We start from the raw sequence: 13,558 nt of genomic DNA on the forward strand, positions 1-13,558 counted from the left end.
TGAGGGAGGCAGCCACTCGATGTGTCCCTTTCACGTTGATGTTTCTCTCTCTCTCTCTCCTTCCCACTCTATTTGAACCAAAAATGGGAAAATGTCCTCGGGTGAGGATAAAAAAAAAAAGAAGTAACTCAAGTATTAGTGATAATTTTTCCATCATGTTCCCAGGACCTGAACCAGTGTACTAATGGGAATCAAGTGGTTAGGGCAGAGATTCCTTTAGGCAGAGAGTGTGTGTGATTGTTGTTGTGTGGTAAGGGACCGGGGAGGGCACTGAGGTGCAGGCTGAAATGGCTCAGGGCAGAGAATAATGTGAAGAAGGGGATTCAAATCCCCACGGGCAGGACGTCTAGAGATTGAGCAGAGACTGCAGAATGTCATGAGAACCTGGGGAGGCAAAAGGCCTGAGATGAGTGTGTGGGCTAATTCAAAAAAGGAAGTGAATTAAATGTTGGGGTGTGGAGCACAAGAGGTTTCTGAACTTTGTGCAGAAGGGTGGCCAATAAAAATAGTTTCGAAGTGTTGACACATTTGTCAAAAACAGTTTCCAGAGCCACGACCGCATTCGCATTTTCAGTTCTTCGCTGGCTGAGAGGGCATGTTTCCTCTTGAAGCTGGGTCTGTGTCAGGCGGCTGCAGCTTTTCCTGTGTTGAGTCGAAAGGTAATGCTGATCTTCAGGCTTCAAGACGTCCTTCAACCGATCTTCCACGTTATCAAGATGCCAACGTCTGTGAGTAGAACTTTTCGAGGCCCTGTATGGAGGCTGAAAAAGAGCCTGGGTGAGGTGAGGGGGCAGGGGCAGGGATGGAGGGCAGGAAAATCTTGGAGAGTTCTGAGCCCAGAATAACCTAAAAATGTGGTGGAGGTAGGAGATCAAAAACTAGGAAGAGAGTGTGCAGAGCCCAGAAGTATGTAGAAAATTTGAGAGTATAGCCCAGTAGATGTGGTTCCGTGGACTGAGCGTCGTCACAAGGACTAGAGGTTGTGGTTTGATTCTGGGTCAGAACTGATGCCTGGGTTTTGGTCTTGATCCCCAGTAGCGAGTGTTTAGGAGGCAGCCGATTGATGTTTCTCTCTCTCATTGATGTTTCTGTCTCTCTCTCTCTAAAAAAGTCAATAAATACATATTTATAAATGAAAAAACTTGGGGTATGGGGCAGGATATTAAGAGCCAATAAGCCCTGGCCAGTTTGGCTCAGCGGTTGAGCGTCGTCCTGCGGACCAGAGAGTCACGGGTTCAGTTCCCGCTAGGGGCACGCACCACCAAAAAAAAAAAAAAAAGCCAATAAGACCTGGCGTAGCCCTGGCTAGTTTGGCTCAGCGGTTAGAGCATCGGCCTGTGGTCCAGAGAGACCCAGGTTCGGTTCCCACTAAGTGCACGTACCTTGGTTGCAATTTGTCCCCGGCCCTGGTTGGTTGTGCCAGTGGCAACCACTCGATGTGTCCCTTCACGTCGTTGATGTCTCTCTCTCTCGCTCTCTCTCTCCCTCCCCACTCTATCTGAACAAAATATCAAAAAATGTCCTCGGGTGAGGATAAAAAAAAAAAAAAGACCTGGTGTTTGGGGAGCCAGATGAATGGAGAAGGTAGAGAGAGCGAGGGGGTTCTGCTCAAGGGCCAGAAGTTCTGGAGTGCAGGGAGCCCTGAATAATCTAGAAAATGGCGGCGGGAGGTGGTAAGGGGAAGTAGGGGGAGGGGAGGTGAAATGCCCTAGATATCTGAGGCTGAATCTTGAGGGTAGAAAAAACTTTACAGGGTTTGGGACTATTTGTCCACACTTTATCAAACACACACACACACACACACTGTCTAACAGGCCCCTTTAGGATGGCACAGAGACTTGTCAAGTCTACACTGTTCCCCATCCAAAGTCTGTCTTTAAACTTCTGGGGGATTTTCCATATCACAGAGGTTCACCCTCCCTCTGTTCCCACCATAATTTGTCCCTTGAAGACTTTTTGCCCCTAAGACCCACGCAGGGCCTATTCAATGGCTGACTTCCTCCGGGCGCCATGTTATGTCTGATTCTGCAGTTTCTGTTGACTTCTCCCCGAAATCTGGAAATGCTGCTGCCAGCCCCCAGGGTCTGTACTGAAGGCCCCTCTCCTGCTCCTCACACCGAGGAAGGAGGTTTTCAAAGCCTCCTCAGAAATGCTCCCCAGAATTTCACCTCTGAAACCTCCCCTCCCCTCCCTAAACCCCATGGGGATGGACAGCCCCGGCCCCTCCTGCCCCGTGGAGACGTCCTCCGGGCTCCTCATGGGTCCCCTCCAGATCGGGACCCCTCCCCGCCTTAGAGCCCAGGCCAGACACTCACCTCAAAATGGGGAGAAGGTCAACACAGAATCAGCCTTGAGATCGCATCCTGTGGGGTAACCTCGTATCCTCTCACCCTCAAGTTTCCTTCTTTGTCAAGTCGGTGGTATTAGTGTCATAACGAAAACAAAGTTCAGAATCAAAATTTGGTACTAGTGGTTGTTGAAACCACAGCTGAGGAATCAGCCCAGGCCGCCAAGGCAGGAGCCTGTGTGTCTTCTTGAAAATGGTTCTCATAACTGCAGGATTTATTGGTAGTGTAGCCGCAGTCTCCTCTGTTAATGTCCCGCGATGTATTGGTTTAGAAGTATATCAGGTGGTCTTTGAAGGATTCACAAGAATTGTGTGGGCAAAGCTGGATTCATCATCAGAAATTAAACCCCAATCACTTGCGCTGGTCGGCGACGATGTACCATCCTTCTAAAGAAACGTGTGATGCTTCTTTGCAAACCTTGCACATCGGCCTGGTTGTATGCAACTGAAGCTATCTTGTCAAGTACAAATATCAGCACTTCCTTCATTAGGAATGGACATAGCAGGTCTAAGACAGTCATAGCTTGTCCCATTTCATATGTTATTAATTTACTTCTTCCCATTTCCCAAATCTTCTCCGTGACAATTATAGCCACCGTTTTACTCACTGCAGCCATGCCTTCCTCCTTCCACGGTGAAATAAGCAGATTGAATGGAATAAGGTAGCACTGTGTCCAACACTCTCAGTCCAAGGTTTGACTCCACTGTCTGAGAGACGGCCTTTTTATAGGCAGGGGCGTGGTCTATGAGCGTGTGTTATGTGACCTGGAATCATTTGTAATCCAAGGTTGCTTCCTGTACCTACAGGATTAGAGGTGGAGCTAACTAATGTAATGCTGGAGAAAGTGAGAGATAAAGGACCCTGTACAGTGCAGGGGGGGCTTAGAGCAGTTCAACTGCGGGAGCAACATTTCTTATACATGAAAAGTGAACATTTTGAAGTTATTTTGATGCTGTTTGAGCTAAATAAGGGTTCCCAAAGAGCCAGGCTTTGTCCCACAAGCTGAAGCCTGATGACTTGAGAGAACAGGAAGGGTGCAGCCCATAGCAGCCCTAACCACCAACACAGTCTAATTCCATATGTACTTTCACTTCATCTTTATTTTTTTTATCCTCACCCGAGGACATTTTTCCATTTTTTGTTCAGATAGAGCGGGAGGGAGAGAGAGGAAGAGAGAGAGAGAAACATCGATGTGAAGGGACACATCGAGTGGCTGCCACCCGCACGACCAACCAGGGCCGGGGACAAACTGCAACTGAGGTACGTGCCCTTAGCGGGAACCGAACCCGGGTCTCTCTGTACCGCAGGCCAATGCTCTAACCGCTGAGCCAAACCGGCCAGGGCTTCATCTTTATTATTAATTAATTTATTTTTGTTACAGATGTTCCCCCTTTGTCCCCCATTGACAGCCTCCTCTGGATCCTGCACCCCCCCCCCCCCCGGCATTGTTGTCTATGTCCATTGGTTATGCCTTTATGCATGTAAGTTCTTTGGTTTATGTTTTCCCTCCCTCCGTCCCCTCATCTGAGGTTTGTCAGTCTGAACCCTACTTCTATGTCTCTGGGTCTATTTTGTTCATCAGCTTATTTTGTTCATTATATTCCACAAATAGGTGAGATCATGTGATATTTGTTTTTCTTTGAATGCCTTATTTCACTTAGCATAATACTCTTCAGGTCCCTCCATGTCGTCTAAAAAGATAAGAAATCTTTCTTTCTTATAGCTGCATAGTGTTCCATTGTGTATATGTACCACAGCTTTTTTATCCACTCATCTACTGATGGACACTTGGGCTGTTTCCAGATCTTAGCAATTGTAAATAGTGCTACTATGAACATAGAGGTACATATATTCTTTCTTTTTTTTTTTTTATCCTCACCCGAGGACATTTTTCTATTTTTTGTACAGAAAGAGTGGGAGGGAGAGAGAGGAAGAGAGAGAGAGAGAAAAATCGATGTGAAAGGGACACATCGAGTGGCTGCCACCCGCACGATCAACCAGGGCCGGGGACAAACTGCAACTGAGGTACATGCCCTTAGCGGGAACCGAACCCAGGTCTCTCCGGACCGCAGGCCAACGCTCTAACCGCTGAGCCAAACTGGCCAGGGCCATATATTCTTTTTGATTGGTGTTTCAGGCTTCTTAGGATATGTTCCTAGAAGTGAGATCTCTGGGTCAAATGGCACTTTTATTTTTAATTTTTTGAGGAAACTCCATATTGTTTTCCATAGTGGCTGCACCAGTCTTCATTCCCATCAGCAGTGTACTAGAGTCCCCTTTTCTCCATACCCTTGCTAATACTTGTTGTTTGATGATTTGTTGATGGCAGCCATTCTGACAGGTGTGAGGTGATACCTCATAGTCATTTTAATTTGCATCTCTCTGATGATTAATGACTTTGAGCATTTTTTCATATGTCTCTTGGCCATTTCTATGTCCTGTTTGGAGAGGTGTCTGTTTAGGTCCTCAGCCCCACCTGTAATTGGATTCTTTGTCTTCCTTTTGTTGAATTATATGAGCATTCTATATAATTTGGAAATTAACCTCTTATCTGATATATTGTTGGCAATTATGCTCTCCCATACAGTGGATTCCTTTTCCATTTTTTATTTTAATTTTTATTTTGTTATTAGAGAGAGAGAGAGACAGAGAGAGAAACATCTCTGTTTTACTAGACAGAGGCACATCAATTGGTTGCCTCCTGCATGACTCTGACCATGGCTGGGACTGAACTGTAACCAAGGTACGTGCCCTTGACCAGAATCGAACCTGCGACTCATTGGTCCGTGGGTTGATACTCTAACCACTGAGCCAAACCAGCCAGGGCTCCCTTTCCATTTTGATGGTTATTTCTTTTGTTATGCAGAAGCTTTTGCGTTTGATGTAGTCCAATTTATTAATTTTTTCCTTTGTTTCTCTTGCCTTGGGTATTGTGTCAGTGAAAATTCTGCTGCATGTCATGTCTGAAATTGTGTTGCCTACATTTTCTTCTAGGTTTTTTGTGGATTTACGAATTACATTTAAGTCTTTTGTCCATTTTGAGCTTATTCTTGTGTGTGGTGTAAGTTGATGGTCTACTTTTATTTTTTTTGCATGTGCCGTCCAATTTTCCCAACACCATTTATTAAAGAGGCTGTCTTTACTCCATTGTACGCTTGTGCCACCTTTGTCAAATATTAATTAAGCATAATGTCTTGGGTCAGTTTCCGGGTTCTCTGTTCTGTTCCATTGATCTATATGCCTGTTTTTGTGCCAGTACCAGGCTGTTTTGATTACAATGGTTTTGTCGTATAACCTGATATCCGGTATTGTGAACCCTCCTGCTTTGTTTTTCTTTTTGAAGATTGCTGTGGCTATTTGAGGTCTTTTTTTTGCTTCCATATAAACTTTTGAAGTATTTGTTCTAGTTCTGTGAAATATGTTGTTGGTATTCTAATGGGGATTGCATTGCAGCTATAGATTGGTTTGGGTAATATGGATATTTTAATGATGTTAATTCTTCCAATCCATGAACAAGGTATATGCTTCCACGTTTTTATATCTTCCTCTATTTCTTTTTTCAATGTCCTGTAGTTTTCTGCTAACAGGTCTTTTACTTCTTTGGTTAAGTTTATTCCTAGGTATCTTCATTTTTTTGTTGTGATGGTAAATGGGATTTTTTCTTTTTTTTAGTTTCTCTTTCTGTGAGCTCATTATTGGTGTATAAGAAGAAACCCATCTAAGAGGAGAAATATCTGTAACAAAAATAAATTAATTAAAATTGAAATTTCTTTTGTTGTTATTGGTCTGTTCATGTTTTCTATCTCTTCCTAGTTCAGTTTTGGGAGACTATGTGTTTCTAGAAATTTGTCCATTTCGCTTAGATTGTCGAATTTGTTGCCATATAATTGTTCATAATATCTGTTAACAGTCCTTTGTATTTCTGTGGTGTCAGTTATTATTTCTCCTCTTTCATTTCTGATTTTGTGTATTTGGGTTCTCTCTCTCTGTTTTTTGGTGAGTCTAGCTAATGGTCCATCAGTCTTGTTCACCTTTTCAAAGAACCAATTCTTTGTTTCATTGATCCTTTGAATTGTTTTTTTTTTTTTTGGTCTCCATGTCATTTATTTCTGCTCTGATCTTTACAATTTCCTTCCTTCTACTTGCTCTGGGGTTTTCTTTCTGTTTGCTTTTTAGTTCTTTAAGTTGTTAGTTTAGATAGTCTATTAGAAATTTTTCTTGTTTCTTGAGGTAGGCCTGTAGTGCTATGAACTTCCCTCTTAGAACTGCTTTTGCTGCATCCCATAGATTTTGTGTTGTTGTATGTTCATTTTCGTGGGTTTCCAGGAAGTTTTTAATTTCTTCCTTGATTTCCATGGTAACCCATTCATTGTTCAATACATGCTCTTTAGCCTCCATGTTTTCAAATGTCTTTGCATGTTCTTGCTGCAATTGATTTCTAGTTGCATGCCATTGTGATCTGAGAATATGCTTGATATGACTTCAATCTTCTTAAACTTGTAGAGACTTAGTTTGTGCCCTAACATGTGGTCTATCTTTGAGAATGTCCCATGTGCACTTGAGAAGAATGTGAATTCTGCGGTTTTGGGGTGTAATTCTCTATAGATATTTATTAAATCCATTTGATCTAGCGCTCCATTTAGAGTCTGTGTTTCCTTGTTAATTTTTTGTCTAGAAGATCTATCCAGTGATGTCAGCAGGGTTTTGAAGTCCCCTGCTATGATTGTATTGCTGTTGATTTCTCCTTTGAAGTCCTCCAAAAGATTTTTAATATATGTTGGTGCTCCTAAATTGGGTGCATATATGTTTACTAAGGTTATATCTTCCTGTTGGATAGATCCTTTTAATATTATGTAGTGGCCTTCTTTCTCTCTAGTTATGACCTTCACTTTGAAATCTACTTTATCATATATGAGTATTGCTACCCCAGGTTTTTTTTTTTGGTTTTTTTTTTTAGCTTTCCATTTGCTTGAAAGATTTTTTTCCTTCACTTTCAACCTATGTGAGTCTTTTGTTGTGAGGTGGGTTTCTTGTAAACAACATATATGTGAGTCATGCTTTTTTATCCAGTCAGCTACTCTGTGTCTTTTTATCGGAGCATTCAAACCATTCACATTTAAGATGATAATTGGTAAGTACTTATTTATTGCCATTTTTGTTTAGTGTGGTTCTGTTTTTCTTCATATTTCTTCTACTAATTACAGCAGTCCTTTTATCATATCTTGCAGTGCTTGCTGGTTTGGTGCTAATATATTCCCTTAGCCTTTTTTTTTTTTTTGTCTGGAAAGCTCTTTATTTGACCTTCTATTTTGAAAGACAGCCTTGCTGGATAGAGTAGTCTTGGATTCAGATCCTTGTTTTTCATGACCTTGATTACTTCATGCCGCTCCCTTCTGGCCTGTAGTGTTTCTGTTGAGAAGTCAGCTAATAGCCTTAAGGGGGTTCTTTTGTAGGTAACCTGTTGCTTATGTCTTGCTGCTTTTAGGATTCTCTCTTTGTCTTTAACTTTTGGCATTTTGATTACTATGTATCTTGGTGTGGGCCTGTTTGGGTTCTTCTTACTTGGGACTCTCTGTGCTTCTTCAATTTGAATGCCTTCTTCCTTCACCAAATTAGGGAAGTTTTGTCACTATTTCTTCAAGTATATTCTCTAACCCTTGCTCATTTTCTTCTTCTTCGGGGACTCCTATGATGCGAATATTATTACGTTTCCAGTTGTCCCACAGTTCTCTTAAGCTCTCTTACTGTTTTTTAATTGTTTTTTCCTTTTGGTTTTCTAATTGGTTGATTTTTTTCTACCCTGTCTTCTAATTCTGATCCGGTCCTCAGCTTCCTCTACTCTGCTGTTTAGAACTTCCAGTGTGTTCTTTATTTCTGATATGTCATTCTTCATTTCTTCTTGGTGGTTTTTAATTTCCAATTGGTTGATTTTCAACATTTCTGTTTTACTCATGGTGTTGATGTCCTTACTCATGCTGTTGAGCTTCTTCAAGATCATGGCTCTGAATTCTAGCTCTTTTAACTTGCTTAACTGCTTCACATTTATCTCATCTTCGGTAGAGGTCTCTTGTTCTTTCATTTGGCTTTTGTTTCTGTGTTTCGCCATTTTGGCTATCACAGTGGGCTTTGGAGCCTGCCAAGTTTTCCCTGTGGGTGTTGGTGTTCTACTATTTGTGTCTTCCTCTCCTGGGTTTGGATGAGCAAGGGAGTACCCACGTTAAACACCACTGTCAAGTATTACTTTCCTGGTTAGAGTTGCTAGCCCAGGAATGGTTCAGTTAGCGTCTAGCTTTTTGCCTGAAGGCTATCAGTAGCAGTTACTTGAAGAGCCTTGAGTTCTCAGTTGAATGAAAAACTCCTTCAGGTGCTCAGCATAAGGGGATTTCCCGAGGGTGGGGCAGATGCTGGTTGTTAATGAGCCTCAATTTGCATTTCAGTGGCCCACCTGGGTGGGGTGGAATCTCCAAGGGAGGGGCCGCTGCCTCTCCCCAGAGCCCTGGGAAGGAGTAAGATAGCCACTGTCCTGCGTGGCTGCAACTCAGCAAAAGCTCTCAGTGCCCTCCAAATCCCAAGTGTCCCCACACAGTTCCAGTCCAGTCCGCCCTCCCTCTGCTGAAGCGCAAGGTGAGTGGCTATGCCTATTTTAGCATCTGTCCCAGCTCTGGGCTGTGGAGCCACTTGGGAGTTTAACCCAAAGGCACTGCTCACAGCTAACGTCGCTGCTGTCTGTGGGATCCCAGCCCCCCTTTCGCACCTCCGCAATCCTTCCAGGATCGAGTCAGTGTCCCTGGTTATATGATCCTCGCAAGCTACTTTTCTGTTGCTTTTTCCTGACAATTTGTCCTTATTTTAGTTGTAATTCCAGTTTGGTCCTGGGAAACTGTCTGTGTAGCTTCTATTCACTCTGCCGCCATTTTGGAATCCCTGTCTTCCTGTTTTTAAATTGTTGTTTTTTTTTTGGTTCTCTGATTTTGTGACTTTCTCCTACCCTGTCTTCTAATTCACCGATCCAATCCTTGGCTTCTTCTACTCTGCTGATTGTTCCTTCCAATGTGTTCTTTATTTCTGTTATGTCATTCTTTATTTTCGCTTAGTGGTTTTTCATGTCCAATTGATTTCCAATGTTTCTATATCTTTATTCATGCTATTGAGCTTCCTCATAATCATTACCCTGAACTCTATCTCTGATAACTTGCTTAATTCCATTTCATTTATGTCTTCTGTAAAATTCTCTTGTTCTCTCATTTAGAATTTGTCTTTGTTTCACTATTTTGGCTGTCTCAATGGGTTTTGGAGCCTGCCAAATTTTCCTTGTGGGTGTTGGTGTTTTGCTAATTGTGACTCCCTCTACTGGGTTTGAATGAGTATGGGAAAACTCACGTTAAACACCACCGTCAGGTCTTACTTTCCTGGGTAGATTTTCAGGCCAAACAAAGGTTCAGTTATCCTCTAGCTTTTGCCTGCAGGCTATTTGTCTCAGTTACTTGATGGCCCTCAGGTTGTGGTCCTCAGCTGAATGAAAATCCCTCAGGTGTACAGAGTAAGAGGATTTCCAGCAGGTGGGGCAATGGCTTTTTTCTCCCCTCCTTGCTTGCTGGTAGTTTCTAGCTCTTAATGAGCCTCAAATTGCATTTCTCTCGCCTGGCCTAGTGGTAGTAAATTCCTGAGGGAAGGATTGTTGCTTCTTTCCTGGGCTCTGGGATGGGGCTCTTTGACTAAGATGGCTACTGTCCTATGAGGGAGTGATTCAGCATAAAACTCTCAGTGTCTCCTTCCCAGCTCACTCCCTTGTGCCATGAACTCCTGACTGTCTTCACACAGTTCCAATCCAGTCCACCCTTCCTCTGCCGGAGCCCAAGGTGAGTGGCTGTAGCTGATTTAGTGCTCTGGCCCTTCAGGGAGGTGCCATTTTTTCCTGCGCCTCTCCTTGCCAGACCAAGCCTCAGCTCTGGTGATCTCAGCCAGGTGTTATGTGGGCACCTTTCCCTGTCCTGACAGTCTGTCCTGGGGAGCCTCCACTCTGTGCTGGGGAGCCAGCTTGGGGTTTTAACCCCTGACTTCTCAGAGGGAACTACTAACAACCAAAACAGGCCTCAGTTGCTGTCCGTGGGCTCCCAGCCCACTCTCTCATGCCTCTGCAGTTCCTACCAGGCTCAATTTGGTGTCCTCTTTCCATCCCTTGTTATAGGGTTTCTCTCCAGCTGCTTTTCAGTTTGTTTTTCCCAATGATTTATCTTTATTTTAGTTGTAATTCCAGTTTACTTTCACAGGAGTCGCCTAAGACTATCAAGAAACATATTTCAGATGGTAATTCCTAACAGTAGCAAAATTACAGTATGAAGTAGCAACAAAAATGATTTTATGGTTGGGGGTCACCACAACATGAGGAACTGCTTTAAAGGGTCGTGGCACTGGGAAGGTTGAGAACCACTGCTTTAAGGTCTAGTTGAAATCACTCACAAAACAATTCTGATTTCTCTTTTTTTTTTGCCCTCAAATCCCTGATTATGTGTTCATGGGTTTTAGTTGCATGGAAGGTGTGGCAAACTGTTTTTACGTGTTTTATCAACACTAAGATGCCATTGATTGTAACATTTATTCTTTTACATCCATGAAGAAAGAAAAACCTGCTGGTTAAACCATAATTTCAGAGTTTTTAAAATGTGAAAGTGAGTATCTTATATTAATGAAATACAGCATGTCAATATCATAGGTGGTTGTTTGATGATATCTAGTTGTGTGGGTCTCAGTGTTCTTATCCATTACATGAGCAGTGAGGACCATGAGCTCTGAGAAACCCTTCTGGTCCCAATACCCTTGAGTTCTGTAACACCAGAAGGGATGTTCTTGACTAGGCACTGGTTGTGTGATGATCTCCAAGACAGGGCTCCTGTCCATGTTCCTTCAATGCTTTGCCCTTTAAGAGTTAAGGAGCCCCACACTGCAGTATTTTCCCTCAGGACTGATCCCCCGCCTGCCCGTCATTGTGAAGAGGCTGCAAGATGCCCACCTTGTTAAGCACAAAAGTACTGCTCTTAGAGCTTGAGGAGTCTGGCTTACACATACACCATGCCTGCATACTATAACTCCTCCAGGAATCCTACAGACACAAATGAAAGCTTTCATTCGAAGGATTGACTCTGAAATTGACAAATAGTAGAGTGGTCAAACTTCCCAGTCTTCCCTGGACTGTCCCAGTTAACGCATTCATCCCAGTGATATTAACAACTCCCACTACAGTTTAGAGTGTGTCTACAGGGAAGAAATTGGGGAAGGGTGGTTGCTAATGGCTTATGGCTACCGTTGGCCCCAAATAATTTGAGAATCACTCATCTCAGGGACATTTTCAGTGTCTGGTTAGCCACTGCCAGGTGCTAATGCTTGGTTATGAGCCCTGAAAATGTCAACAAAGTGATTGACTCAATGGTTAGGACAACCTCAGCCCTTATCCAATTTAGCCGTTAATGGAAATTATGTGTTTCCTTGATTTTTTTTTTCTTTATTGATTTTTTAGAGAGAGAGGAAAGGAGAGGGAGAGAGAAACATCGATGAGACAGAACATCGATTGGCCACCTCCTGCATGCCCCTCACTGGGGATTTGGCCCACAACCTGGGCATGTGCCCTTACCGGGAATCAAACCAGCGATCTCTTGGTGCATGGGTCGATGCTCAACTACTGAGCCACACCGGCTGGGCAATTTTTGTATTTTTTTACGTGTGAATGATTCTGAATGTTATGGCCACTCATTCACAATCAGTAGCATCTTACTATGTTTAAAAATCTAATAATTTATTCTCCTCCTTACAAATTGAAATGAAGGCTGAGAGGGTAGAACCAGTGGGTCTTTAGACCACCATGCATAAAGATTTTCTTTTTTAAAATCCTCACCCAAGGATATTTTTCCATTTATCTTTAGATAGAGTGGTAAGGAGAGAGAGGGAAAGAGAGAGCGAGAGAAACATCGACATGAGAGGGACACATCGACTGGTTGCCTCCCACACGACACGACCAGGGCCAGGGACGAACCACAACTGAGGTATGTGCCCTTGACTGGAATCTAACCTATGACTCATTTGTCCGTAGGCCGACGTTCTAACCACTGAGCCAAACTGACCAGGGCAACCACCATGCATAAAGATTGGATTTGGGCACTTATCATCCTTTTTTCTGCCTCTTCCCACCAGGAGAAGTCGCTCCAGTGCAAGGAACTGCATTTGACCTGAGGAAGCCAGTGGAGCTTGGCAAACACCTGCAGGAGTTCCACATTGGTGGCTTTGACCACAATTTCTGTCTGAAGGGAGCTAAGGAAAAGCATTTTTGTGCACGGTAGGTACTTTTCACTTTCTGCCTCTGTAGGAAAGATAGCAACCCCTATTTGAGGAACTTTTCCTCTGGCCATATCACTACCATTTACAATGCCACAAGGACCAAATCCCACATCCCATGTCTTTTCAAAGCTTATATTCCACAGGTGAGCTCTGCAGAACTTCTCAGCCCCTCCCCCACAGGCCATTATCCCTGCGCCCCTGCCTGGCACCCCATGTCTCTCTCCCACCCTCCATCTCAGCCTGTTGTTTATGGCCCATTTTTTGTTAGAAGCCCTAATTCCTCCTGACTGAAGTCACTTCTGCCTTCCTTGAACTCCTAGAGCCCTTTGTACTTTGTTGAGTTGTGAGTTTTGCCTGCCCACATCCATGTAAGGTTGGAGGCTCGCTGCTCTTCAGCCCTGAGAGGCTCTGTGTGCACCCCCCTCCTCACTAAATCCCAAGTCCCTCCTGCCAGCTCACCTTTGAGAATCCCTGCCTCTACCTAACATCTAATGCCATGTTTGGCACTAGAAAGTGATCCATAAATGTTTGTAGAATAAATGGATTTTCAGTAATCCAGAGAAAATGATTCAAACTCTGAAAGAAAGAGAACTTTCCCTCGGAGTCCCAGCACCAAGGCCCCAGCCGTGCTCTTTCAGCTCAAGCCTTTTTCTCCTCTGTGCCTACTACTCACATTTCTCCCCACAACGGCCCTCCCCTGCGGATACCCCTGCCTTGTCTCCAGAGTCCAGCCCTGGCCCTCCTCTTCCCAAACCTCCTTCCCTGAACCTCTCGGTTGGCTATACATTGTGGGGATGTTTTACTTCTCGGACAGACTGTGACCCAGGCTTTCTCCCTCTCTATCCCTTTGACACCAAGTACAGACCAGGTAAGTGCTCACT

The 13,558-nt window shown here is 43.7% G+C and overlaps 1 protein-coding gene across 1 annotated transcript in view; it reads left to right on the plus strand.

Moving 5' to 3' along the window:
* The window catches only part of GALM (galactose mutarotase), a 67,634-nt gene that overhangs the window by 51,778 nt on the left and 2,298 nt on the right, over positions 1–13,558 (plus strand). Inside the window, exon 5 of the mRNA XM_036263486.1 lies at positions 12,534–12,675. Coding sequence (XP_036119379.1) covers positions 12,534–12,675 — 142 coding nt within the window. The remainder of the gene's footprint in view (positions 1–12,533; positions 12,676–13,558) is intronic.

Source organism: Molossus molossus, unplaced genomic scaffold (genome assembly GCF_014108415.1).
Source record: "Molossus molossus isolate mMolMol1 unplaced genomic scaffold, mMolMol1.p scaffold_m16_p_15, whole genome shotgun sequence".
NCBI classification, from domain to species: Eukaryota; Metazoa; Chordata; class Mammalia; order Chiroptera; family Molossidae; genus Molossus; species Molossus molossus.